The 27,651-nt window shown below is 40.3% G+C and overlaps 1 protein-coding gene across 2 annotated transcripts in view; it reads left to right on the top strand.

Moving 5' to 3' along the window:
• CRYBG3 (crystallin beta-gamma domain containing 3) overlaps positions 1-27,651 on the top strand; it is a 105,459-nt gene that overhangs the window by 19,912 nt on the left and 57,896 nt on the right. Inside the window, exons 3-8 of one of the 2 annotated variants that reach the window (XM_068546884.1) lie at positions 6,528-6,961; positions 11,810-17,993; positions 19,723-19,767; positions 20,015-20,130; positions 21,464-21,611; positions 26,691-26,827. In XM_068546884.1, the coding sequence (XP_068402985.1) occupies positions 6,528-6,961; positions 11,810-17,993; positions 19,723-19,767; positions 20,015-20,130; positions 21,464-21,611; positions 26,691-26,827 (7,064 nt within the window). The remainder of the gene's footprint in view (positions 1-6,527; positions 6,962-11,809; positions 17,994-19,722; positions 19,768-20,014; positions 20,131-21,463; positions 21,612-26,690; positions 26,828-27,651) is intronic. The other variant, XM_068546885.1, reaches the window with a different exon arrangement.

The following is a 27,651-nucleotide window of genomic DNA, read 5'->3' as shown; positions in this document are numbered from 1 at the left end:
ATGTCATGGAAGCCAAGGAAGATTGGTTTTCAGGATCAGATTCAGTCTCACCTCCTGCAGACACATCATATGAGACCAGGGCAGAAAAAAAGTACATTGAATTAGCAAGTAGGACAGTGTCTCTGAGAGATAGTGGTCAGAGCACAACTGGGGCAGAAGCCAAATTGCAGGGGCTCAAGGAGTCACTGGGAGGAAAGGGAAAGAAGATGGTGAGGGTTGGTGACTCCTTTTAAGGAGGTTGGTCGTGAAGGCAGAGGAGAAGTCTGTCCCTGGACTTAGACTTTTGAATGGTGGGCTCGCAGAAGGGGCAGACGAGGAAGTGGGGTTCCTTAGGAGACATCAAGCGTTATGATGAAGTGTTGCCCTGGTGGATCCTTAGAGGAGGAGTCCTTCATCCCTTTATGGTGAGGGTGAGTGAAGGAAGTGGGACAGATGTGCTGTGAGGCAGGTAGAGGAGGGGTGGAGGCAGGACCATAGGAGAGCATCTCCATGAAGTAGAAGGTAGGTGCCTCTGCTGGGCGACGGATGGGATGGTGGAGGGGGCGTGGCTTGAGGGGCGTGGCAAAGGTTTGAAATAGCTGCTGTGGAAAATGGGGACTGTTGCAGACTGATTTCCAGCAGAGGCTGTAAATCGTGAATTATTGGCAGCCTACATCTGCATAGTTGTGCATATCCCTGTGGATTTTTAAAGCAAGATGCGTTCACTTATGTGGAAAAGATAAAGCTGGAATCTTTCCGGGTGGGGATGACCAGAGAACAAACAAAAGAGGCTCTGAGGGTGTTAGCCATATTTGATGGCTGGATAGAAAAGATACGAAAATTTGTGGGAGCTGAAAGGGACAGAGTGAGAGAGGCCGGAAGCTGTGATGAGGCAGGAGGACTGGTGTGGTGGGTGCACCTGGGACAGTGGGTTAAGAGAGCTGGAAAGATGACAGGGTGTGAACACTTGGGGATGCCTGAGATTGAGGTTCACAGGCTGGGTGATTATGGGTAAAGACAAGGGTCAGGGGTTGCCAAACTGTGAGGTCCGGCGGAAGTGGAGGTCATGGGAGTTGAGGACGCTAAGGAGCTGCAGGTCAGGGCGTTGTAAGGATTCTCCCTGCTGCGTGCAGTGAAGGCAGAGCCTGCGCGGCGGAGGATGACCGAGCCGGGTGCTTGAGACACTAAAGGAAGGGCCATCTGGCTCTTCACTGTTTCTCACTCAACAGACTCTTTGGTGACACTCTCTACCCCTTGGCCTTCTTGACCTTGTTCCCTGTGCCAGTCACCAGGTTGGGACAGCACCGGCCACCTGTTAGAGGCTGATGAAGGAGGTGACAAACTAATGCCAATTAGACCTGAAAATAAGTTCTCACATCCCTAGAATGTAGGCTCTGTGAAAGCAGGGCTCTTGGTATATTTTTTTTCACTGTTGGATCAAAGCACATAGAGTAGTATCTCACTGTTCATCATTTATATAAGAATGAATACCTTAAAATTTGCATTGACCCCGACTGTTCCTTGGTACACCTGGTCTCAGCCTGTTGCTGCATTCCCCCAAACGCTCTTCCAAGTCTTCTCTATTTTGGGAGCTCAGATCCCAGCTCCACCTCTGTGTCCCTTCAGCTAAGCATCTCTCCTCTCACTTTAGTGAGGTCAGAGCCACTTGTGGGACCTTGCTCATAGTCTTCTCCCCCTTACAGAACTGCTCAGGCTTTAGCCACTTCCTTATCACTGTAGCTGGAAGAGGAAGTGCCCCTACTCCGCTCCAAGGCTCGTGCTTCCCCTTTATTAGGAGTATTAGAGACTGTACTGGTCTCTTCATCTCATCACCTTCTGCTTTCCTTTCTCAAATCCGTCATCCTTCTGTTGTACACCCGTTACTCCCTTCCCACCAGGTGTAGAGCTGAGCCACAAAACAAGAACAAAAAGTCATTTCTTCTGTCTTGGACCTTAAACTGTCACCTTTTTACCTTTTCTCTAGTTAAAAAAAAAATCTCTCAAAAGTGTTGCCTTCTATTGAATTATTTACCGAGTGTTCCTATTTCTTTGCTCTGTGTTCACTGTTTAACACCTTGCATTTGGGGCTGTACTCACAAATTCCTGAGCTGTTATGACTATTTCTCCTGCATTCCTAGGGCTTTTCTATGGTCTTCATTCCTTCGTTTATTAGTCCAACAAGTATTTAAGCACCCCTTATCGTCAGGCACATTTCAAGGTGCTAGAGATAACAGCAATGAATAAAACAGACAAAAAACCCTGCACTTGTGGCTTTTACTTTCTAGAGGAAGAAACATATTAAATAATATGTGTGTGTGTGAGATGTGTGTATTTGATACTAGCAAGTACAAAGGCGAAAAATAAGGCAGAGAAGGGATATAGGCCGTTTCAGAGTGGAGGAGTTTACGAGTTTAGATAGAGTGACTGGGGAAACTTCAAATGAAGAGATGACAGTTAATAAAGGTGTGAAGGTGGTGAGCGGGTGTGAGTCATATAGCTCTGTGGGGGAAGCACATTCTAGGCAGAGAGAAGAGTGAATGCACAATTCCCGAGGGATGAGTGGGCCTCATGGTTTTGAAGAACAGTGAGGAGGACAGTCCTCATCTTTCTTGACCTTACAGTGGCGTTTGGCATTTGCTCCCCTTTGCTTTTGGAAATATCCTTCGGCGTTTGCCTTTGGAGACCAGCATTCTGGTGGGATGACTGCTCTGGTTTTGGCCTTCCCCATCTCTTTCACTGATTGTTTTCTTCTTTGTGCCTGCCTTTTAATCTTTTCTCCCCAAGGCTCTTTCGTTGGTCCCCCTTTCCCCTGAACACACTGTGTGTCGCCAAATTGTGTTCTTAACTGTGCTCTGACTGCTTCACCAGGGGACCACAGATTCTACACGTTTGACATCTAGTTTGTTTCCTCACCTCCCCCAAACCCCACAAAGGCTCTAATCTCACCTTTCCTTCTATTTCCCGTATCCATTTTTGTCTTAACTACTTAGATAGTTTCCCAATTTAGAAAACTTAATCATCTGTGACTTTGTTATCTCTCACCCTCCACTTCTAATTGGTCATCTTATCGACTTCATTCTCTATCCTCTGTGCCCCAGTCTTCTTCACCCACGGCCCTGCCGTAATAAACGTCCTTCACACTTCTGTGTGCTCGACCCAGGCGCTACCTTATGTCTTGAATGCTCTTCTCACCCTTCAGGAGCAAGCTCAGACATCACCTCCTCTGTGTAGTGGATTCTCCCCATCCCCAGCCAAATTAATTTTGTCTTCCATTGTGTCCATATCTCTCCTGTGCCCCACACAGTGATATAATGATGAGTATCTTGCTACACTGTAAGTTCCTTGAAGCCACAGCTGAGTCTTATTAATCATTGTACTTAATGCTTTCCTGTGTTTCCCTGTATTGGGCACATAGCAAAGAGCATAGATAGATAGACGGATGAATTTGGACCTAAGGACACTGCGTTACAACATATTGAGTATGAAGGGGAAAAAAAATTAAATTCCCAAGATACATGTGCCTTCATTAGTAGCCTTTATATGTTATATTCGTAAGCCCAACATCTTTGAGGGCAACTGGAATCGATGTTTTGTTAACGCTTGCTTGAATCCCGAGTGCTTTCATTCTAGTACTCTAGTATTGGAACAGTGGCAGACAGTCCTATTGGCGGGTGACATTGGCCCTAGCTTGTGGCAGGCTGAACTTCATTGTTGTCTAGGCTGAGGGCAAAGAGCAGCTATTTTATATCACATTTTAAGATGTATTATATAAATCCTGGGTTTGTTGTGTTAACTTTGAATAGCAGTGCTCTTTCGTGCTAACTTTTGTCTCTAAATTTAAATAGTTTTTTGGTGGTGGTGTTGAAGGTATTTTAATTACTGATACAAATTTCTTATAAGATTAGTAGGCAGAAATTAAGCAACTAAGACATTAAAATGCTCTGAAGTACATTTAAGATACAGGGATTCTGGAATAGCAAAGAAGTGATAATTGAGGGGAAGGAGAAACAAGTGATTTTATTTTTTTTTTTTAAAGAGCTCCTGACTTATTTATTTATTTATTTACTTTATTTTTTTGGCTGTGTTGGGTCTTCATTTCTATGCGAGGGCTTTCTCTAGTTGTGGCAAGCGGGGGCCCCTCTTCATCGCGGTGCACGGGCCTTTCACTGTCGCGGCCTTTCTTGTTGTGGGGCACATGCTCTAGACGCGCAGGCTCAGTAGTTGTGGCTCACGGGCGTAGTTGCTCCGCGGCATGTGGGATCTTCCCAGACCAGGGCTCGAACCCGTGTCCCCTGCATTGGCAGGCAGATTCTCAACCACTGCGCCACCAGGGAAGCCCGAAACAAGTGATTTTTAAGAATTTTATATGTATCACTCTAAAAACGTTAAATGGGAAGGCTTTCAGTGGTTTAGCAAAGTGTATTTTCCTTGTTGAGACAGCAGTCCATTATATTTTGAAAGGAATTGTCAAGTAAAAATAATTGAGGCAGTGAAATTGTATTTTTGACAAATTATTTGCCTTGAGATTTTATGGATGTCAAGAAATGTAATTTCTGTGTTCTCTAAGTTTTCCTTTTCTAAAAACCATTGCCCCAATTTTATAGAACTCCTTTGTGAATCTCTAAAGCATTTTAGGAATATTTGTGTTATTTTAGTGAGTAGCTTGTGGTTCACATTCCTCGGGTAGCCTCCCAGGATGAGTGATCATACTCGTTGCAGAAAACAAATCACTCTTCTCTTCGTGTTGCAGTCTTAGTTCATTTTGAAGCAGGAAGAAATATTGTGGATGGCCATTACAACAAATTAAATGGAGTAGTTGAAGGCAAAAAATATATGTCTTTCATACACATGATCACTTTCAAAATGTCAACTAGCATATTTTCTACTGCTGTACCGAGAGACCATTTATGCTGTCAACACGAGGAGAGGGCGCAGTTAATTTATAGCGCAGACCCCCATAAACAGCAGGAGGCTGGGTGGATGAGGTGGAGGCACGTGGGATTGAGTTGCCGTTGAAACCAGTAAAAGGTGAGACTTTGAGTGACTCTGGAAGGCTGGTGCTACTCTAAACGTAGAGACTCACAAGTTATATTAAGGACGTAACACATAGAAAAATGCTATGCTGTGTGTTTCCTCAAAAATATCCCTGACTTCTAAGGTGGGAACAAACAAAAGATATTGTTCGCTTGAAATTAATTTCCTGGGCTAATGGGTTCTAAACATTTTCTCAACCATTCATATGCCAAATATTATTAGTGGTTAGTGGAACACTCCTTTAAACTGTTTTGAATTTGGATTAAAACAGGGAAGGGAGGTGAACAAATGACATTATACTTATGATGTTCTTGCCTTCTTGAAGATCAGCTTCTTACAAAACTTTTTCCTGTGAACCTACAGTGGCCTAAGTTGGTCTCACCTTGGTGTCCTGATATTTTTCTGACTCACACTTGAGCTTTCCTTTTATAAGGACTAGTGAGTGAGTGTGACATCTGACAGATACTGTCAGACCGCATTCCTTTTACAAGTAGGTTGAGTAAGCATGCTGGGGAGGCCGGCTGAGCCGGCCCTTGGCCTGAAGCTAAGGAAGCTTTCGGGAGCAGTGTGCCCGGGAATGCCAGCGCGCACTCTGATGGAGCAGCTCGGTCTCCTCACACAGGGTACGCGTGAATGGGAGCTCGCTTCACTAGTAGGTTAATCATGAGCAGGTAGAATGCACCCCTGAAAGTGTTTAACTAACGTCTGCAGGAATTCCCGGTGCTGCCCACCGTTTGCATTAATGCACATATCAGGGCTTTGTGTTTTACCTTGAAGAGTTTATAGCGGGCTTTTCCTCTAAATTGATACACCATGTTGCTGTCTTTCCTCATCTTCTTGAGGAACAGTCTTCCACCGTGTGGCAGCTTCAGGGGTTAACACAGTACTGAAATGATGCAGTCTATTTAGGTGTTGTCTGAGGTACCGAGTGGGTGAAAATACTGTCCATTAGCTCTGTAATAATAAAGGCTAAATTTAAACACCTCTGAGGTCTGCCATGATCTGTCCTTTTACTTATCTCTCCATACTTACTTTTTGCTCTTCTCATTTTACACTCTTATCTCCAGTCATTTTAAACTCCTTAGAAGCTGACACCTCTCTAAATGCAGAGAGACGGGGAGAAGAAGGTGCAGGGAGCGGAGAACAGAGAGTGAGGGAGGTGCACAGGCATCACATAGGCACTTTTTAGGTCTCCTTCAGAGGGCACTTCCTTTAGGAAGTATCCCCTGAGTTACCTCCTCTGCTCTCGCCGCAACCGAATCTGGACTAGTTACTCCTGGGTCCCCACGTGGGCTGTACTTCCCCCTTTGTGACATTTACTATATAGCTTTGTTAAAGTTGCGCTGATGGTGCCCTTCAGTAGCTTGTAAACTACTAGGGAACAGAAGCCATCTGTCTTAGTCACAGATGTATCCCTGGCGTCTGGCACAGAGTGTGTCATGTAATAGGTTATCAGTTAGCCTATGTCATTTTTTAAATGATGTTGCTTAATATTCTCTATTTTGTTTTCAAAGATTCCCCAAAGTGAGGACAAAAGGAACCATGCTGAGAAGCTAATCACTCTTCCAACACAGGAAGATTCCAAAAAGCCAAATGACCTTTCCGGTTCCACTTCAGATGCCAAAATGGGAGAAAGCGATAAACAGCCGAAAGAAAGCTTTTTTCAGTTTCTTGGTAGCTTATTCAATATCTCAGGAAAATCATCTCTTGGTGAAGCCAAGCAATCTTCTTTCAAAGATGAACATGACAAAACTGAGAAAGACTTACAAAATCCCAGTGACCATCTTGAGGAAGGGGTCCAAAGGGAGAGGGCTGTTGTCAGTGGCTCCCTGGGAACCCTGGCACTTCCAGCAGAAGCACAAGAGTCCAACTCAGCTGAATTCTCAGATGCCTTTTCTTTGGATACAACACAAGACAGTGAACAGGAAACCAATGATTTGCTAAGAAAGTAAGTTTAAAATCTACTTATCCAAAAAAACTGAGCTTTTGGACCTAGCTTTTGAGCCTTAGTTCTACCACTGTTCATTAAGGGGATTAGAAAAAGTATTCTGTAACGTCCCTGCTACTAGGTGAAAAATTATATGATTCTGTGTACCATACACATATCTAGGGCCCTTTGAGCTATTTTAGGGGGTGGTACTAATACCTTTTAGGTGCTAACTTTGTCATAGTAAACAATTTATTTCTGATTTAAGACTTCCTTAAATGGGAGTGTTTTCTGTTGTCTGAATTCTTCTGTAGTAGGACAGGCAATGTGTTCAACATCTGCATTTTGGGAACAAAAATAATCCTACGGTTTGTGTTCACATTCCATCAATATCTTTTCTTTGTGGAATCCAATTAAAGGGGTTAAGAAAAGAAATTAAATTGACTTTATTCATGAATTAGCCTTTTGAACCTTTCCCACAGCTCCAAGAAACAAATCTTGAACAAATTTAAGGAGCATTTCACCACCCCTTTTTTCTTTCTTTGATTTACAAATGAGCACTAACTTGTTTTTCTTTTACTCACATGAGCTAGAAGGAACATTTTCTATCCAGAAAATGTTTATAACAATGTTGAGTCCATTAGACATTTTGTGTAACATAAAAGTATTCATTCGTAACTGATAAGGATCTGTTTTATTTCATTTTAAAAAATTTATTAATTTATTTATTTTTGGCTGCATTGGGTCTTCGTTGCTGTGTGGGCTTTCTCTAGTTGTGGCGCTCAGGGGCTACTCTTTGTTGCAGTGCTCAGGCTCTAGGCGTGTGGGCTTCAGTAGTTGTGGCACAAGGGCTCAGTAATTGTGGCGCAAAGGCTTAGTTTCTCCGCAGCCTGTGGGATCTTCCTGGACCAGGGCTTGAACCTGTGTCCCCTGCATTGGCAGGCGGATTCTTAACCACTGTGCCACCAGGGAAGCCCGAAGATATTCTTAACTATGTAATTTGAAAGGAAATAAATCTTAATGCTAAAAAAGTAGCTTAATCATACTTACTAAAGTGAATTAGATATACTGAATACTTTTGCTCTAACGCTATTATTTTCAGGTTGCCTTTATAGAATTTTCTTTGTAGAATGACACATGTCTTTGGTTGACCTTTGTAGTATCAGATGTATTAAGTTTACAGCCATACGTAGTACTTGGAGGCTTAATAAACGTTCACATGATAGGTAGTTATGTTTGGGCTGAAATGCATAAAAACCTTTCCAGATTTTCAATATGTATGTCTATTCCCTTAAATATTTGAAATGTCTAGATATTTTACTTTTTCCTTAGTATTGTTTGGATCACATATCTCTAATTATATTGGATAAGCTACAGATCCCATGCACAATTGCATAATACATGAAATGAATATGTTCTTTATTCAGTTTGTGAAAATAAACCTTTTTAATTTTCCATCTTTCGTTTGTTTGTAAAGTTATGTATTTTTGACATTTCCATTTTCTTTCTATTTTTCTTTATTAGGGAAAATCTTAATTAAAGGACAGTTTTATGTTCTTAATACTATTCAATTATGAAGACTCAACTACAACCTGTGAAAGAATGTTGTAGAAAACAGACTATCTTGGCATGACTAACCCTTTACAACATGTGAGTGTAGCTCATTAGTACCTGAAAGGACTAATTATAATACATGAAGCTAAGCTTGAAACTTTGATGTTCAGTGCTTTAAACATGATAATATAGTTGTTTAGTATAAAGGGTACATATTTTAGTCACAAGCATATAACATTTCCACCTAGGGTGCTGAGGGAGATTATTTCATTAGAAATTTATACTGGTTCATATAAATCAGTTTAATCATTCTAGTTGACAGTAACCAGAAAGTTCCCAAGACGGGAATGGAAAACAATTATCCGCCCCTCCTCCCCCAAAAAGGACTCCAAAACTACCAAAAGGCATTCTTACAGTGAAATGAAATTTTTTCTGGAGTGGATTTTTCTCTGTGCTTTATTTTAATAGAAGTTCTTTTAGAGCAAAAGTTGCATTATTGGATTGATGTAGAATAAAATGCCTTGACGTCTCGTTAGGATGGAGTTGGTAGTAAGAGAACCTGAGTTTACCATACTTGAAGAATAAACTTCCGATCCTTATCTCTCGAGTCTTATTTCTTTGGACATCATGTACATTTTGGTGATCTTTTAGGGAAAAAAAATTTGCAGCCTTGAAAGTAGGTTTTAAGTACAAAATTTAAAAGCTTTGAAAGAAAAATCAAACAATAAAACTTCTTGTCATCTGTTCATACTTCTGGATCTTTGTGTATTGTTCTGAAAGGCTCTTGTATTTTCTAAATAATTTACGCATTTCGATATAGGATTTTACCAATAACATTAATTTACCTATATATATTTTTTCTTCTTGTATGTTTTCTTAGATAGGTTCCCTTATCCAACTTTTAACTTTGTTTATAACTGTCTTTGATCTAGCCTGAAATTTGTGTAGCAGCTAAAATCACTTCTCCAAGGCAAAGCTTTTCTCTATACATCTCCTGTAGCTGTTTTAAAGTAGACAGTAAAATGAATGTAACTAATACAAATTTTTACAATAGTGGTGTGGTAGGATTTTAGAGGCCAGCAATTATATAGATTGAAATAAATTATTTCAGCTAAAATTTAAGAACTACGTTAAGGGGCACAGTTAATTGAGATTTTACATGTCAGAGGTTTACTTTGTGTTCTATCATGTGGACAAACCTAGCATTCTTCATGGTGTTGCTTTAAAGTTGGGGAGAGGGCTTCCCTGGTGGCGCAGTGGTTAAGAATCCGCCTGCCAATGCAGGGGACACGGGTTCGAGCCCTGGTCCGGGAAGATCCCACATGCTGTGGAGCAACTAAGCCCGAGTGCTACAACTACTGAGCCTGTGCTCTTGAGCCCACGAGCCACAACTACTGAAGCCCACGTGCCTAGAGCCCATGCTCCACAACAAGAGAAGCCACCGCAATGAGAAGCCCACACACCACAATGAAGAGTAGCCCCTGCTCTCCGCAACTAGAGAAAGCCCGTGCGCAGCAATGAAGACCCAACGCAGCCAAAAATAAAAAATAAATAAATAAATTTATTAAAAAATTAAAAAAATAAAGTTGGGGAGAAAATACGTCATTTTTATATACTGGAATACTGATAACTGGATTTCTTAGTTATTCATATGGGTTCTATAATGTTTTGTTTTCTTTTTAAAAATTTTATTTATTTATTTATTTATTTATTTATTTATTTATTTATTTATGGCTGTGTTGGGTCTTCGTTTCTGTGCGAGGGCCTTCTCTAGTTGCGGCAAGTGGGGGCCACTCTTCATCGCGGTGCGTGGGCCTCTCACTATCGCGGCCTCTCTTGTTGCGGAGCACAGGCTCCAGACGCGCAGGCTCAGTAGTCGTGGCTCACGGGCCCAGTTGCTCCGCAGCATGTGGAATCTTCCCAGACCAGGGCTCAAACCCGTGTCCCCTGCATTGGCAGGCAGATTCTCAACCACTGCGCCACCAGGGAAGCCCTCTCTATAATGTTTTGTTAATTATATGTTTAACCTGAAAAAATTAGAGCATACATCAAGTTTTTCTACCATACATTTTTGTAGCTGGGACCCTAAAATGTAACTGGAGAGCAGAATTGAAAACACTTCTGTATCATCTATAAGGATTAAGACAGTCAGAAACAAATTACTTAGCATTTAGTATCATTGCTTTACTTAGCATTCATTAATTCACAGAAAGTTATTAAACATACATCATTTGCCAAATCTTATGTAGGGCACTTAAAAATATGAAAATGAGGAAGATGTAGTGCCTGCCTTCAAATAGGCACTAGGTTAGTGGGGAAATAAATCAGTGCATAGATCTTTATGATCTGATATGGCAAGTGATGTGCTCAGGGCCCTTTGTCCCCACAGATCAGAGGCTAACTGCCCGTTCTAGCAGTAATGGGGTCCTGGGGTAGGTTTGCATTGGGGATAACTTGGGAACTGAGTCTTAGAGGACAGAAGTTTCTGTCTGGGGCTGGAATTGAAGGGGAGAGAAAGGTGTGTGTTAAGGGCTGTAAGGCAGCATAGCATAGCATCCGAGCTCCCAGGGGTAGATTCTCCAAAAGAAGTTAGATGCTGAGGACATCAGGAACTTTATGCTAGGGTTGAGAAACAGTAGGGAACTTGTGCTAGAAATCTTTTTTGATTTCTGCATTCACCCAGCCAGTTTAATACTTACTCCGCTAATTGAAGAACTTAACAGGAGAAAGGATTTTTAAGGCAATTCTGTCATTTATTGACTTAAATATATATTGAGTGCTTACTGCAGGCTAGACATCTTGCCAGGTGTTTTCTTTACAACTTCTCTAACTCTGTGCTAAAAGTTGCTGTTCCAAATTCACATCTAAATAAAGGAAGAGAAACTCGCTACGATGCTCTGATATGGTGGAGAAACCAGTGATTAGCCATGAGGTACCAGTATGAGGCACAAAGGCAATGTGGTTCCTTCTAGTCAAAAACTCCTTGGAGATCAGAGCTAGAACTCAAGCCTCAGGCTTGTCAGCCCATGTTCTCTCCATTAACCACCGTGAGAGAGACAGATGTAATCAGGTGAGAGGGACAGTTCTGAGGAGCTCAGACATTCATGCTGGCTTAACATTCATGTGCTGCTGGTCACGTCTGTATTATGCTTAATAACGATAGGTTGAACTAAAATATTCTAGGATTTCCTTCCCAAGTTTGGACATATGAAGAATAGGAGTGTTTGAAAGATATACTTCACCATGATTTCTGGAATTACTGTTAAGTGTTACTAATTATATTTCCTGATACTCTCATGCTATTTCTTTTTGCAGACAAATGGATGGTAAACCAGAGAGGCCTTTAGTAACATATGCAACGTACCGAGGCCCCAGACAAATTAGGAAGTATTTGAAGCAGCAGACGGCGCTGGAAACCTTGAATCCCTTAGACAGAGAAAATGAAAGTTCCGACTCTAGTACGAGCACACATATTGGCGCTGGAAGTGAGATAGAGGCCGGGATGGTGTCATTGTCATCAGCTAGCACAGACGTTTCTGTGAAAGGACAAGGCCTGATAGAAGACTCTGATTATAATAAAACAAATATCAACCCAGAAAGCCATTCAACAAACAACCGAGAACTGTCTGACACTGCTTCTTCTAGGGATGTTTTAAATAAAAACGATCCTGGGGGACCTGAGAGAAGTCGGTCATCCTGTTCTGAGACTAACTCTAGCTCCACTGATGGAGAAGTTGACTCACAGCACCACTTAAGTTGTATACCAGTTTCTCAGACTGACAGAAATTTGGTATGTTCAGCATTGTTTACAGAAAGTAACAGTAGCAAAATTCCTTGCAGTCCAGACTTGCAGAGGACAGCGACACCAGAAACTACGGTGATAGAAAACAGCTCGATGATGAGTGATGGGACAGTGGTGCAAAGAAAGGAGTGTGCTGAGCCTGAGAACCCTGCTATTCCCGACCTCTCTGGTAGTAAATCTGATGGGAGTGACACTGCCAAACGTGGAAATACAGATTTGCCAAGTCCAAATAAATCAATTCAGCGTGAAGCTCTGCAGTGGCCAGAGAGGAAGTGTTCTGACAAGCACACCGAAGGTAACTCGTCAAAGCACGCTGCCAATCACACCAGCAACATTGCTCTCCAGAGACATGCTGTAACAGACGCAGAACTTGTAAGTGAAGAAAACAGATTGTCTGCCCTGGACACACAGGAAAATTTGGCTCCTACAGAAATCAAGCAAGAAACAGAAAGCACCTCAGTCGGTGCACCCATAACTTCAAGTCATGTAAAAGCTCCGGAAGATAGAATCGAGTCGTTACCCAAAGGTACTGACAAGTTGTTGGTAACAGAAGCCAAAAAGCTTGTTAGGCCACATAGCAAAACGCCTCCCATTATTAGAATGAATCAAGAGGACGCTGCCTCTGTAAAACACACCAGTGAATTAGCAGTTGTAGCATGCTTAGAAAATAACATATCACCTGAACTGGATAGAAATCACATTTCAGAATCTATTCTTGACTCTGAGAGTCCTCAGCAAGCCAAAGCATCACCTGATGCCAGGCCATCTCTTAACCTTGACCATAAAAAATCAGATTTCAATACTTCATCTCCTACCTTTGTTTCCCGAGTTGGCATGCTGAGCAGGTTGGCTATTCCTATTTTAAAGAATGAAGGCCCTTCTGTGCTCATTGAAACTGGGGATGTCAACATCATTGGTATTTCCCATCAGCCTAGTAAGTGTCAAGAAGAAAATGTGGCAAATCATGCTGAGGCCACAGACAGGAAGAGTCTCCCTGCTTGCCTTCATCCTGAGCATGCATCTGCAATTCTTGAGTCCAAGGAAGTTCTTCCTGATAGTGAAAAATGCCAGTTTCCACTAGGTCTTGAAGCCAGTGACACCCACTTAACTGCAGTGGACTTGAGCTTTGAGTCCGAAAGCCTCTCTAAGGACCACAGTTCCACTTCATCTCAAGACCGTGATAAAGCAGAGTTAATGCTGTCAAACACCAAAGCAAGTAAGGGCACTATAGGCAAGTCTGATTCTTTTTTCTCCTTGGAAACCAAAACTGATAACCTTGCAGAAATGTTATCAACATCTGAAGTTGATGGTCAGAACAGCGTTCCTGTTGGGTCACGTTCTGGAAGAGGAAAAACTCTAGGTCTCTCCAAGATACCTGTTCCCCAAACAGAGCCCAGAGACATTTCTCAGGATAAAATCTCTTCTCCACTTGAAATTACAGATGTGCCAGCGAGTCCTATTTTATCAGAATTGACTTCCCTAGAAGTTGAACAGGACAGAAGTTTTCAGTTAGTGGGTCATAAAGAGATTAAATATTCAGATGCAAGCCTTAAAGAGAATTGCCAAACTGAGGTTTCTCCTTCTGCCTCCAAATATCAAGGTACACAGGAAACAGAGGTGGAAGCCTCAGGTGATCCTCCTGCTCGTCTCCAAAGTCATATACTTGGGACTTTACCTCCTGTTCATGATGGAAAAGTCACTAGGCAAATGGCACAGAACTGCGAAGCCAGCCCTTCTGTGATTCATCAACCTTCAGTTATTTGTGGGACCAAAAAGATTTCTGGTTTTTCAGAAATGGCAGAACTCAGTTTAACTAATACTTCCCCAAAATTCCAAGAAACTGACAGCACAAAAATAAATGCACCTTTTCTGGGTTCCGGTATGAGTTTGGAAAAAAATGCGTTTGCATCTGAGGATTCAAATTTTCGTACTAATCCTTCTGTGCTGAGATCAGAAAAGAGAGCCTCATCTCACAGAAAGAAAGAGCGTGCTCATTTCCTAAGTGGTGGTATTGATGGCATGCCTTCTTCCTCCAGTAACTCTGAAGAAGTTAGCACGGTTACAAGTTCACAGAATCCCCCAAATAATTTTAGTTCTGTAAAAGTTACCATAGATGTCCCACATGAAGGTACCTCCTTAACTAACCTGCTGTACCCTAATAGCTCTTATTTGGAATTTGAAACATCTATCCCAACAGGGGCAGAAGTCACCCCACTTCAGGACCATTTTGGGGATCACACTGGGATGGTATTACTTGATTTCCCAACTGCTGCCCAATTTGAGAATCCTATGGAAGCAGAGACTGGAGCAGTTGCTGGGGCCCCAGCGTCAGTTAACAGCTCAAGCCAGCAGTGTTCTGAAGCATCTGCTGAGCACATAGAAGCAAGGAGGAGAGCACATGAGCAACTTTTGGACCTCGAAAGTGGTTTATGTAAAAAGGCTGATACATTGATTGGTGAGATCTTTAATTCTGTCAGGGAAGAGCTAAAATCCAGACACACAGTTGGTACCTGCCAGGAGTATATAGCCGTAGACAGCATAATGAATCCAAGTACCCTAAGAGAAGACATCCCTGAGAAAAACCCATCAGAAGTGACACGGACAGGGATCCAGCTGACGGAGCATTTGGAAGAGCAGGCCATGGAAAATATGCCTGAAGTCCAAGGGGAAGAACAGGCTTGTGCTTCACCTGTGGTTGGTGAGAAGAGTCTCCTTTTTGATTCTGATAGAATGAATGTATCTTGGTTGTTAGAAGATGAAGCTAGGGGATTAGTCAATGAGATTATTTATTCAGCCCAAGAAACCTTAGCAAATGATGCTCAGGGTACCCGGGATTCTGAACTTCAGGCTAATACTTCAAAAATTCTGAAGAGTGATAGTGTTAAGCCGCTTGATATGGTAAGGGAGTTCTTGGTGTCAGAACAGGCAGTAAATCAAAGCACATGTGAAATTAGTGAAAAAGTATTAGGTAGATTCTTTGCTGTAAGTAACTTAGTTAGTGACACAGAGTCAATTAAAGGAGGAGAAATTGTTCTCTACCAAAAATCCCCTTTTTCAGGAAATAGAGGTAGACAGTCTGATAGTATAAGTTTGCAGGAGTCAGATACTGTTTTACTAGCTGAAGACACACCCCATACCGGGTTAGATGATAAGGCAAAAACACATTCGTTTCTCAACGAGGACTGTAAAGAAAAAATGGAAATAAAGTGTGTTGATAATCACAAAACTGAGACAGAGGAAAGAAGAACTCTTGTATTAAATTACACATGGCCTCCATTTGTGAATGATGGCATCCATGTACCTGAGACATCTACAAGCAGTTTGTCTGATACTCTTTTATGTATATCTGAAAAAAGCTTGCCAGGACACGGTAATAAAAGCGCACCCCTTGCAGTGTCAGAAGTAGGGAAAGTACACAAGAAGGATACTGAAGTAAATATAGGAAGAATTGAGCTTATACCTTCCATGGTAGAAATGGGAAAACCAAATAAGAAGGATGTTGAATTGATTATTATGAAATATGAGGCAGTCCCCCCTATGTCAGAAGTGGGAAGAGCACATAAGGAGGATGCTGAATTGCGTACCTCAAAAACTGAGCCAGCAACTGAAATTCTTAAAATGAGAGAAGCGTACCAAATGGATGCTGAGAGGTATATTGAAAAAACTGAGGGACTACCTGCCATTTTAGGAATGGGAAAAGCTTATGAAATGAGGGATACTGAAGGGGATATTGGCAAAACTGACATGACACCTGATATGTCAGAACTGAAAAATGTCTACCAAAAAGATGCAGAGGGAATCACTGGAAAGACTGAAGTGATACCTGCTACGTTAGAAATGGAAAATGTTTACCAAAAGGATGCTGAAGGGGATATTGCAAAGGCTGAGGTGACACCTGTTACATTAGAAATGGAAAATATTTACCAAAAGCACGCTGAAGGGGATGTTGGTAAGACCGGGGTGACTTTGGTTATGTCAGAAATGGACAATTTCTACCACAAGGCTGTTGAGGGGACTGCTGAAAAGGTTGAAATGATACCTGCTACACTAGAAATGGAAGATATTTACCAAAAAGATGCTGGAGGAAAGATGGACAAAACTGAGGTGATGCCCATTACATTAGAAGTGGTAAATATCTACCAAAAAGATGGTGAGGGGATCACTGGAAGGACTGAAAGACCTATGATGGACATGGAAAACACTTACCAAAAGGATGCCGAAGGGGCTATTAGGAAAACTGAAATGGTACCTCTTGTGTTAGAAGTGAAAGAAGCACACAAGAAGGCAGTACCTGCTTCCTTAGAAATGGAAAAAGCATGTAAGAGAGATGCAAAAGAGACAGTTGGGACGATTGTGTCCATGCCCTCTAAGATAGAAATGGAAAGAACATCCCCAGAAAATTCTGATGGGACTATCAGGAAGCATAAAGTGTTGTCCACAGTGGTAAACATTGAGAAAATATATGGAACAGATCTAGAATTGCCCGTTACACAAGAAGAGGCCACGCCTCCCATATCTGAAGCTGAAAAAGCAGCCCAAGAGGTTGCTGAAGGGAGTGGTGGAGAAATGGAGAAGGAGCCTCCTGAAATGAAGGCATGCTTGATAGCGTTTGACACTAGACTCGCCTCTTTCAGGGGTTATGAATCACCTACGCTAAGTAAGGACTATGAAAGCTACCCGGCCTTAGCAATGCCAGATTTTCAACCTGAGGCTACCATAGGAAAGCTAGACAGAGGAACCTCTGTTACTGCAGTACATAAGAAAATAAAAGATCTAGATTATGGAGCTGAAAAGGAAGAGCCTAACCTAGTCTTCATTTCTCAGGATGAACAAGAAAATTCTTCCTTTACTATATTATATGAAGAGCCTCTTCAAGATGAGGACAAGTACGCTACTGCAGAAGTAAGAACACATTCCCTCCTGATTGCTGACACATCTACCAACAGCATGCCTGTTTTCGCGTGTGAAAGGTCTGAGAGTAGAACTGACCTCGTCCATCATTTTGAAAAGGAAACTAAATTAGGTGAGACATTCGATGATGATAGTTCAGAAATGTTCTTATCAGTAGAGGCCAAAAGGTACAAGATTTATCCCTTAGCTTTGTCTCCCATTTATGAGGATGACAGCTCTCAGGAGGACATTCTATCCAGCGAAATCTCACCTGGTCATCATGGCTCCACGAAATCAAGAGAGAGTGCAAACCAGCCCTCTTCTGTTTTATCGCTTCTCCAGTCAGTATCGGAGCGTTTAAAGATGAATTTTGATGAAGATGACAGACAGAGAGGAGGGGAAGAGGAGGAGGAGGAAGAGGAGGAAGAGCCATTGCATAAAGGAAGTCTGAGAGCTAGAAGGCGGGAAACTGTTATCTTCAAGCTGCCAGATTCTTCTATTGCATTTTGCCCTGATGATGACCAGGAAAGTACTGGCGTTTCTAAGAGTCCTTATGTGATGTCAGATGAGCCTGCTACCTCTAATCTGCAGATTGGTCTGTGGCCAGAAAAGGCCTCATTTCTACAAAAATCTGACCTTACTTCCAAACTACATTCTTCTTTAAAGAGTGCTTATCATCAGTATTTGCAGACTTCCAAAATCCATTCCTCAGAAAAAGGAGCCAGATTTGGTGGAATTTTTCAGGAGCCAGTGTCAAAATATTTCCGTGCTCAAGACACCTCAGGCCGATTAAGCTCATTCGCAGAGGTAAGTTATTTTGATTATTAACTAGTGAAGTAGTGCTTTGGGTCATGAAATGATCTAAAAGTTTATTAAGAAAATCAGTGTTTTGAGGTTGTGAAAGATTGTTTTAAAAAATACCAGAGGTTACTTTGTTCTTTGAAGTGTATCATAACTCATGTATTTTATCTGGACTGTTATATTTGAGAAAACAAAATTGCTTCATCAGAATTTAAAAGGCATAAGAGAGAAGCAAGTTATATCCCAGTTCTTGGCTAATTTTTAGTTTTCAAACTAAATTAAGTGACAGCATTCTGAGTTTTTCAAGGTACTGTATGTAGAAAAATTGTCACTTGCTGTTGAGCTCATGTGTCTCATGAAAATATTTCACAATACTTAAAAATATTTTAACTACTTAAAATATTTTAAGTCTTTGCTTGACAACAGTCTCTCACTGTAGTTGGTCTTGTTCTTGTTCATACATAGCAGGGCGATGAACAGACTAATTCAGAGAGAAGGAGATGAAAACATTATAGCTGGAAAATGTCTTGAAATTCAATTACACTTTTCTTCAACTTAGAAATATTTAAATGTTTACTATAGACTATTCATTGAATATGGGACATTCCTTTTATTTTTTTAATATATTTATTTATTTATTTTTGGCTGTGTTGGGTCTTCATTGCTGCGTGCAGGCTTTCTCTAGTTGTAGCGAGCGGGAGCTACTCTTCATTTCGGTGCATGGACTTCTCATTGCGGCGGCTTCTCTTGTTGCGGAGCACAGGCTCTAGGCATGTGGGCTTCAGTAGCTGTGGCTCGCGGACCCTAGAGCACAGGCTCAGTAGTTGTGGCTCATGGGCTTAGTTGCTCTGCGGCATGTGGGATCTTCCCAGACCAGGGACCGAACCCATGTCCCCTGCATTGGCCGGCGGATTCTTAACCACTGCGCCACCAGGGAAGTCTCAGGACAGTCCTTTCTGACATTCCAAGATCATGGAACTTTCTCTAGGATTCCCAAGGACTGTTATCTGTACTTTGAATACCCTTAGTAGCAAGTACTAATACTTGAATACCAACCAATAGCTTGCAAGGCAAGGTCCTTTTAAAAGAAAGCTTGGTATTTGAAGAAATGTTTCTTTAATGGTTCCCGATTTCCTTCTAAGTCAAGTGCAACCTCTTCACTCTATGACGAGGTCCCCAAGTCTTGTTTGCTCAGCGTTGTCTCTTTGTGCACTGGTTCCACGCCCTGTATGATGTCTGCACTTTTTCTCAAGATGGTCTCTTCCTGGAATTTTTTTCTTTACTACCTCCACACCAACCCGCCACATTTTTTCACTTACTGAAGTCCTGTTTTTCAAGGTCTGCCCCATACCACTTCCTCACACAAGCCTCTTGGGAACCTTCTTCTGCCATCACCTCACCTCCATGCTGGTGCCATTTCTCTTGACTTCCATAACTTGGCATTTTGATTGTATTTTACCTGAGGGTTTAACTTAATCCCCCACCTGGAAGAGACATGGGAATGTGATCCTCTGTTTCCCCTTTCTAAGCTGTAAGCTTCTTGAGGGCAGAGACAAAGCTTTATTTTCCTTTGTGTTTACCTTTATATCCCTTATGGTACCTAGAGGTGCACCTTGTAATGGTGCTCACTAAATAAATATGCAATAAATTGGATCTGTGACTGCTAAGAAAGTGAACTGTATATCTTTCTGTTTATGTTTCTTACGGCTTACTTCTTCCACTTTTATTATTTCAGAATGTTGACAAACAAACTCTGAAGTGTAACCCAAGACCTGGGAAGGTAAGCATAAGTTTCTTAGGTAGACTAAAATAAAATATAAGAAGTAAGGTTACTTTTACGTTTGGGAGTTTAAAGTAGGTACTTTTAACTGACTTAGAACATGATTGTTTTACTCAAGGATTTAGCATCTAAAGTAATGTTTACTTTTATATATTTAGGATGTTTTATTTTCTACATTCTAGGACATTTTGGAATTTTAAATGCATTCTTAAAATTAGTTATTGTGCCTACTTACTGTGTGTTGCAGATGGTTATCTATGATCTCCATGGAAGTAAATATAAACAAGAGATCTACTGTAATATTCCCGACGCTACATCTTGGTCCTTTCCGAATGGGGTACTGATAAAAGTTGTAAGGGGCTGGTAAGAGATCTCTTAAAATTTATAGCATTTTCCCCCTAAATTAAGTGTTTTCTCGCTGTTTATGCTTTATGTTTTTTGTATTGAGGTCACATTCCTTTTCCTTTAGAATAACTGTTTGAAACGTTATTTGTATTTTATAACTTAATTGTTCTCTTTATTTACTGTGACAGAAAATATAGGTTGTTTTTAGTACTTACAGCCTGCAGTAAGTAGTAAGTCCTAATATATATAGTATATATAATCAGTACCATTTTGTAACTGCATTATTAGGATAGATTTGGCAAGTTTAGTTGAAGGCTTCAATTGGATGAAGCATAGCTTTGAAAATGAGTTCAAAATTTGTGGGACACTAAGGAATGTGAAGGCCACATGCTTAAAGTCATTTGTATCGGGCTTCCATGGTGGCACAGTGGTTAAGAATCCGCCTGCCAGTTCAGGGGACATGGGTTCGAGCCCTGGTCTGGGAAGATCCCACATGCAGTGGAGCAACTAAGCCCGTGCACCACAACTACTGAGCCTGCGCTCCAGAGCCTGCGAGCCATAACTACTGAGCATGCATGCCACAACAACTGAAACCCGTGCGCCTAGAGCCCGTGCTCCACAACAAGAGAAGCCACCGCAACGAGAAGCCCGCGCATCGCAATGAAGAGTAGCCCTCACTCTCCGCAGTTAGAGAAAGCCCGCGCACAGCAACAAAGACCCAACGCAGCCAAAAATAAATAAATAAAATAAATTTTTTAAAAGTCATTTGTATCACTGATATGCTCAAGAAGTGAAAGATTCTTTGTATGGTGTAAAAATGATGGAAAACCTCATTTGTTATTATGGACCATGTCCCCTGGACATGTGGGGGCCAGAGTTTCTTTGTCCAGTGTTTGCGTTACCCACTGGTCAGTAGTCACATTAAAGCAGTGTGGTGTAGTGTATCTTCATGTTATAAAATGAGACACGTGAGCTCTATTGTCCAATGACGGGAAAATTAGGGTAGAAGTGGAATTTGGAATTGTTAAGCTATTGTTTTTAATGTAAATGTGTATACAGCATCTGTAAAGTGTATGTATACATAAATATAGGCACAGGCATAGACTGTGGTGCTGTGTTCAGGAAGTATTACTTCCACGTTCTGTGCACTTTTATTCTTCACTCTTTGCTTATCCTTACATTAGCGTATTTATCATTGTTTCAAAATAGGATTATATGCTAGTAGTGGAAAATAGCCCAGATATTAAAATTTAAGTAGAGAAGATGGTCTGTGAATTATAAATATCATTTGTTTTATGCCTCGTTTCTTAGAAAATTAATTATAACTGATCATGCTTTCATATTTGTTCAGCTGGATTTTATATGAGAAACCACATTTCCAAGGTCAGAAATGTGTACTAGAAGAAGGGGAAAAGGTGTTAAATCGTGACTGGATCCTTCAGAACAGAAAACATCCACAAAGAAACTTTGTATTGGGGTCTATCAAACGTGTCTTAAAGGTAATGGAACAGTTGATTTTATCCCTATTTTTTATTTTGTTTTGTTTATCATGTAGTAAAGCTGTACTTTGGTCCAGCAATGCTTAAAAATGGTTGCTAATATTTGTGCTAATTTTATTAATCTTCATTATCATATTGATAATTTTTTGACCAGATATGTATAAAGTGTTAAGTGAATGAAAATTTAAAATATTACATGTAATCTGGCACATAAAATGTTACATGTTGTAATATATATATGTATTTTTAATAGTAGTAGGAGTATACCATCCAGACATCTTTAGGATAAGATATTTCCAAATATATCTTTTTCTAGTGGTAGATTTCTACTCATTGTAGCTCTGTGTGTGTGTGTGTGTGTGTGAGTGTGTGGTGTTTATGAGAAAGGGGGAGAGAGACGAGTGTTAGAAGAAATTAGAGAAGGAAGGATGGGGAGAGGAAGCGAAAAAGTGTTGCTTTTTTATTTTCTGTTTAGAAAATATTATTTAATACTAAGATGAGGAAGGTCTTGCCATATAATGAAACATTTTGTGGGAAGTGCCTTGGTGGTTTAGAGGAGGGGTGAGTTAGTGATAATGACAGAATTCTCCCATGTGTTCTTAAGAGTTCCTTCAGCAGTAATGTAGTACATGATTTAGCGCAGTTAACTCCTGTGACAGTCGTGGACATATATATTTTTCAAATTATGGAGATTCCATTTATATGCTAAAAATGTCTAAATTGGAGTGGACCCTATCATGATGACTTGAATCAACATTATTTAACCCTTGATAGTTGCAGATAGCATACAGAAAAATAAGAGAGCATACAGGAAAACTCATATTATCATAAAGGGGTGTCTGCATGAATTAATACCTTCTGCAAAACCGTTAAACAAACTTGTGCCTAACAAATGTTTGTGTCTTCTTTTGGACCCAATACTGTGATAGGCACTGGGAATAGAAATACAAGTGATGTACGGTCTTTTACTTCAGATTGCTCAGAGTCTAGGTCAGAGACAGCTGAATCACATGACCATATGATGTGAGAAGTACTATGCGGGGCCCTACAGGTGCTCGAAGAAGAGGTACCTCACCCAGAGGAGGTGGTACCTGATTGGCATCTTGACAGAGTGAACAGGAGTTAGGCAGCACGGGGGATGTGAGGGAGTCCCTAGCAGAGCCACATGTGTCAGATACTGAGGTGAATGTTGGTGGCTTGCTGGTACTTCAGGGAGATTGATGGCTACAACATAGAGGGCAGTGTTCATTTTCGTTGAAAAATCTAATTGCAAGCAGTTCAGCTCAGCAAGCAGCATTTGAGTGCTCACGTAATTAGCTAACTCACTAGAAATTCCTTGAAACAGATAATTAGTTTGTAGGTGGAATCTTCTAAGGTTTAAATAATGTGTGGTTTTGTGCCTGCCTTGTGAATGTCAGGCACTGTGCCAGGCCTAGTGGGGGAAAAAAAAAAAGAAAGATGAATAAAGTATTGTAAGCAGCAACCTCCACCCAGAATCAAACAACAATAAAATCAAACAAAAATTCAATCTGTTGAGCCTGGGTATATAAATGGGTATTTGCACTTCCGCCATTTGCTTCGATATATTATAAGAAAGAATAAGTCATACTTGCATTTTTTTCTTCTTCCACTGTTTGTTTGTGGAGTCATTTTTTAAATTGCAGTGTTAGTGCCCACTTGTCTTGGACATGCTAGCAACTTTTAGTGAGGAAGGAAAATAAAACTATTGAGCATTGAATGGAAAAAGCATTAGCATTGTTCTAAATATTTTACAAAGCAAGAGTCAGGCATCAAACTGCTTCCTTTCTCCCACCTTGTCAAAATTCTGCCTATCGATAGCTTCATTTTCATGGCAGCCATTCCAAATTCACCTAGGCCTACGCCAGCTTTATCTTGTTTCATCATCTTCTAGTGGCTCTAATCTGAGTAGTCAAACTTTTAATGTTCTTTAAAGAAAATACTTTCATGATGTCTTTGTTTTGCCATGAATAGATAGAGCAAGTAACAGAAGATGCCATCAGTCATCAGCAGCTGTAGATTCTGCTCAAGGGTCATCTTTGCCCCCAGTGGAAATAATTGGAGGTGGGGTAAGCAGTGCAGTGAGTCTTGAGTCAAGTGCTTTCTTTTCTCAAATAGAAAAAAGGAATATTGCGCATTACTCTGTTTATTATGCATTTAATATTTATTTTCAAAGAATGACGTTTCCTTCTTTCAGAAGTTACTTCGGTTGTGCCCTCATTAATGAGCTGGGAAGAGAGAGATCTGTTGTTAGATCAGGGACTGAAGGTATTTTATGTAATTAGTGGAGGCAAGTTTTTCTTACTGTTTTTGTAATTCATTCCCACCCTGTTTCTCTCTATAGCTTTGTCTCCATTCCTACTAGTTGCTTTAATAGTCTAAGCTTGTAGATTTCACCGAGATATTATAAAGTATATCATGACTAGGAAAGTCTGGGGCGAAGCCATATAAATTCTACTAAGAGTAAACTGCTTATTGTTGCTAGGTTACTATAAGGCGCCCTTCAGTTGCTAGTGTTTACTGCCTTTGTCTGTCAAGAATTATACAAATCTTGCAAAAGACATTACTTCTGTGAATAGCCACCATGGAGAAAATAGAACTTATCAGTGAAATCTTTTTCAGTCAACTAGAGAAAAAAATTTGTCCTCTAGTAAAGATAGTTGAGAACATAAGCATTCTTATTTTTATTTTCAATTTTTTAGCCACCATTATGCTTTTTCCATTATCTGTTTCCTTCTGTGTTGTGGTAGACTCATGCCTCTTAGCTTTTTCCCTTTTAAAATACACCACCCAAACACTGTTTGTATAACGCAATGCAGAGGAAACTTATTTGTGTGAGACACTTAGTTATGTATTCTGTTACTGTACCTCAGATCCCTGGGGGAACATTAATATGGCAGCATTTTAAATAACGTTACTAGAGCTCTATTTTTAATAGCGAACAAGAGTCTTGAAGATTGGCAGGTGACTTATGGAGATTTCTGGCTATTTTTTAAATGAAACTTTAGAAGGAAATATACCTTTTATACTTTAAAGGATATTTTAGGTTATACCTTTTTACCATATTGCATTTTAGAACTAACTTTCTGAAAACAAGATGTATCAATTTGCTTGCTTTTACATATTAATAAGAATGATTAATAAGAGAACTCAGGTTGAAGAAAGATTAAAAAATCAGAAAATTGCAGTTTTAAAATTGCAAAGCAGATTATAATAAAAATATAATTGTTTAGTCTAATAAATGTCACCTCTAATTGCTATTGCATTTACCTATTTCATTAAAGCACAATCATTTGAATTTCACAATGTCTGGGATAAGAATTATGCTACTGAAACTTGAGTTTTGTAATTAAACACTCATGATTACTGAGATAGATTGTGTGTTCAGACAGAAGCACATCTGTAGTTTTAGAGAAGAGAAAAATAATTGTGGTTTTGATTCTTTAAGAAACGATAAGGTATTTTTTAAAATTAATTTATTTTTGGGGGGGTCTCTCCCATTATTCTTTTTTTAAATTTTTTTAATTATTTTTTTAAACATCTTTATTGGAGTATAATTGCTTTCCAATGGTGTGTTAGTTTCTGCTGTATAGCGAAGTGAATCAGCTATACATATACATATATCCCCATATCTCCTCCCTCTTTCGTCTCCCTCCCACCCTCCCTATCCCACCCCTCTAGGTGGTCACAAAGCACCGAGCTGATCTCCCTGTGCTATGCGGCTGCTTCCCACTAGCTAGCTATTTTACATTTGGTAGTATATATAAGTCCATGACACTCTCTCACTTCGTCCCAGCTCTTTTTTGAGTTAGGACTTGACTACCAAAAACAAACTTATGGTTTGCAAAGGGGAAACGTGGCTGGGAGGGATAAATTAGGAGCTTGGGATTATCATACATACTACTGTATATAAAATAGATAACCAACAGGGACCTACTGTGTAGCACAAGGAACTCCACTCAGTATTCTGTAATACCTATGTGGGAAAAGAATCTGAAAAAGAATGAAAATATATATATATATATATATATATATATATATATAACAATCACTATGCTATACACCTTAAACTAACACAAGATTGTAAATCAACTATATTCTGATAAAATTTAAGAAAAGATTTTCGTAAGTAATAATACAGAAAATTTTGTCTTTAGTTACAATAAGGGAAACATTTACAAAGCTTAGAGAGGCCAGAAGCAGAGGTAGTATGGATACCAGTATGACTGAAGAGTTGTGGGGAGTTAGTATAGCTCACTGGGTTGTTGCCATATTATAGAAAGGAAAACAGAAATATAAATTTGAAATGCTTGGGTCTTGAGCCAAGGAGTATGATGAGGGAAGTGGTGTTCTCACAAGCCCAGTTGTATAAAGAGTAAGCTTACTCGACTGGTGGTCTAGGCCCATAATCAAAGTCTTGGCCTTGATGAAGAACCTTGACAGTAGAAATTTTAAAGGAAAGTTTGACAGGACATGGTGACCGTGGATGTGTGACGGAGTATAGGTTCAAATTTCATAATGCCTTTCTTCTTCAAACCAACTTGTACTAAAGAAAATAAATACCACAAGTAGGAAAACATTTCCTTTACCCTCACCTCTAATTCCTATTTCTTTTGTCAGTGTAAATTGGATAACATGCTGAGGGAGCAGTGCCTCTCTGTTATTTATTTTTTATGTTCCCCATGAGATCAGCTTTTATTTAACTCCCTTCCTCCCTATGGCTTTGTTATGCTTCTAAGAAGGAAGGCTTACAGACTCTTGGCACTCAGATAGTTTGGTAAATCGGAACCTTGGTTAATGGAGCAAGACGTTTAAAAACAAAGCAGAGAGAATTGGAGTAATACTTTTTCAATCAATAATATTTATAATTTTCATGTTATCAATGTAACTCCTTAGAAAAATTTATTTTAACAGACTGGCAAGGAGAAACAGTACTTCCTTTAGGCTGCTTTTGGATAGAAATTCAACTGAACAATGAGAATAATTGTAACTGCATGTCCAGGGTGTTGAGAATACTGGAGTGTGTGTCTCTAGATATTTCAAAGCCATTTTTTTTTTCAGGATTGCAGCATTCCAGAGATAGAACTTTGCCCACAGTCTGACCCAGCATGTTGTCCTATCTACCTACAGCGAGCAGTCCCCAATTTGGAAGAGCTGAATATCCCCAAATCTGTGTCTTTTACTGTGAAATCAGGAGTGTACGTATCCGTTTCTCTTTATTACAGTGATTGGTGGTTACCAAAGTTAACTTTGTGTTTAATGTTTCAACTGGTGACATACACATTTCTGAAGTTTTAGTTAATTTTACTGTTTATACTTCTGGATACCCAAGAAAGACTTTTGCAGGGATTACAACAGATTCTGTTTTTTTCAGATCCAATTAAGTCTTTGATATATGACTCAACAGGAGCAGATACAGATTCTCAGACGTAGTTCTTGATAGATGCATCCATTGTCTTTTCATCCACCAGACTGTGGGACTGAGAAATAAATACATGTCCCTGGCCTAAAATTCTGGAGCCTGAGCTATTTGTAGAGTGTTTCAGTGCTGATAGTTATTGAGGGCCTTCGTAGGACCAGGGACATGGCACTTTTTTTATTACTCCTCTATTCCTGGAAGACAGGTAGAGCTACCCTCATGTCATAAATGAGGAAATTAAGTGGCTTGTCCCAGGCTACCAGCTGGTAAGCGTTAGATTTGATACTAGGCCTTTCTGATTCCAAAGGTATCTTCAAGACTATGGATCTAAATTCAATCTTAATTCAGTCCCAGATTGGCTTAAATCATAAATTTTGTGATGCCTGGTTCAACATGGATCCTTCTTCTCTCTTTCAGCATTTTCATCTGCTCTGGAGATGGTTAGTGTTGAATTTGGGGGTCACTGTTGGACATCTTTCTTCATCTCCCCCAAGTGTAGATTAGAACTGTTGGGCAGACCCAGTAATTGACACGATCCTGAGAAATGTCTGTAATTATCAAGTTTAGCTGGTTGCTAAATGGGTCTTTAGGAATCTTATTTCA

This window comes from Eschrichtius robustus, chromosome 6 (assembly GCF_028021215.1).
Source record: "Eschrichtius robustus isolate mEscRob2 chromosome 6, mEscRob2.pri, whole genome shotgun sequence".
NCBI classification, from domain to species: Eukaryota; Metazoa; Chordata; class Mammalia; order Artiodactyla; family Eschrichtiidae; genus Eschrichtius; species Eschrichtius robustus.
This window is presented reverse-complemented; position numbering and strand designations above follow the sequence as displayed.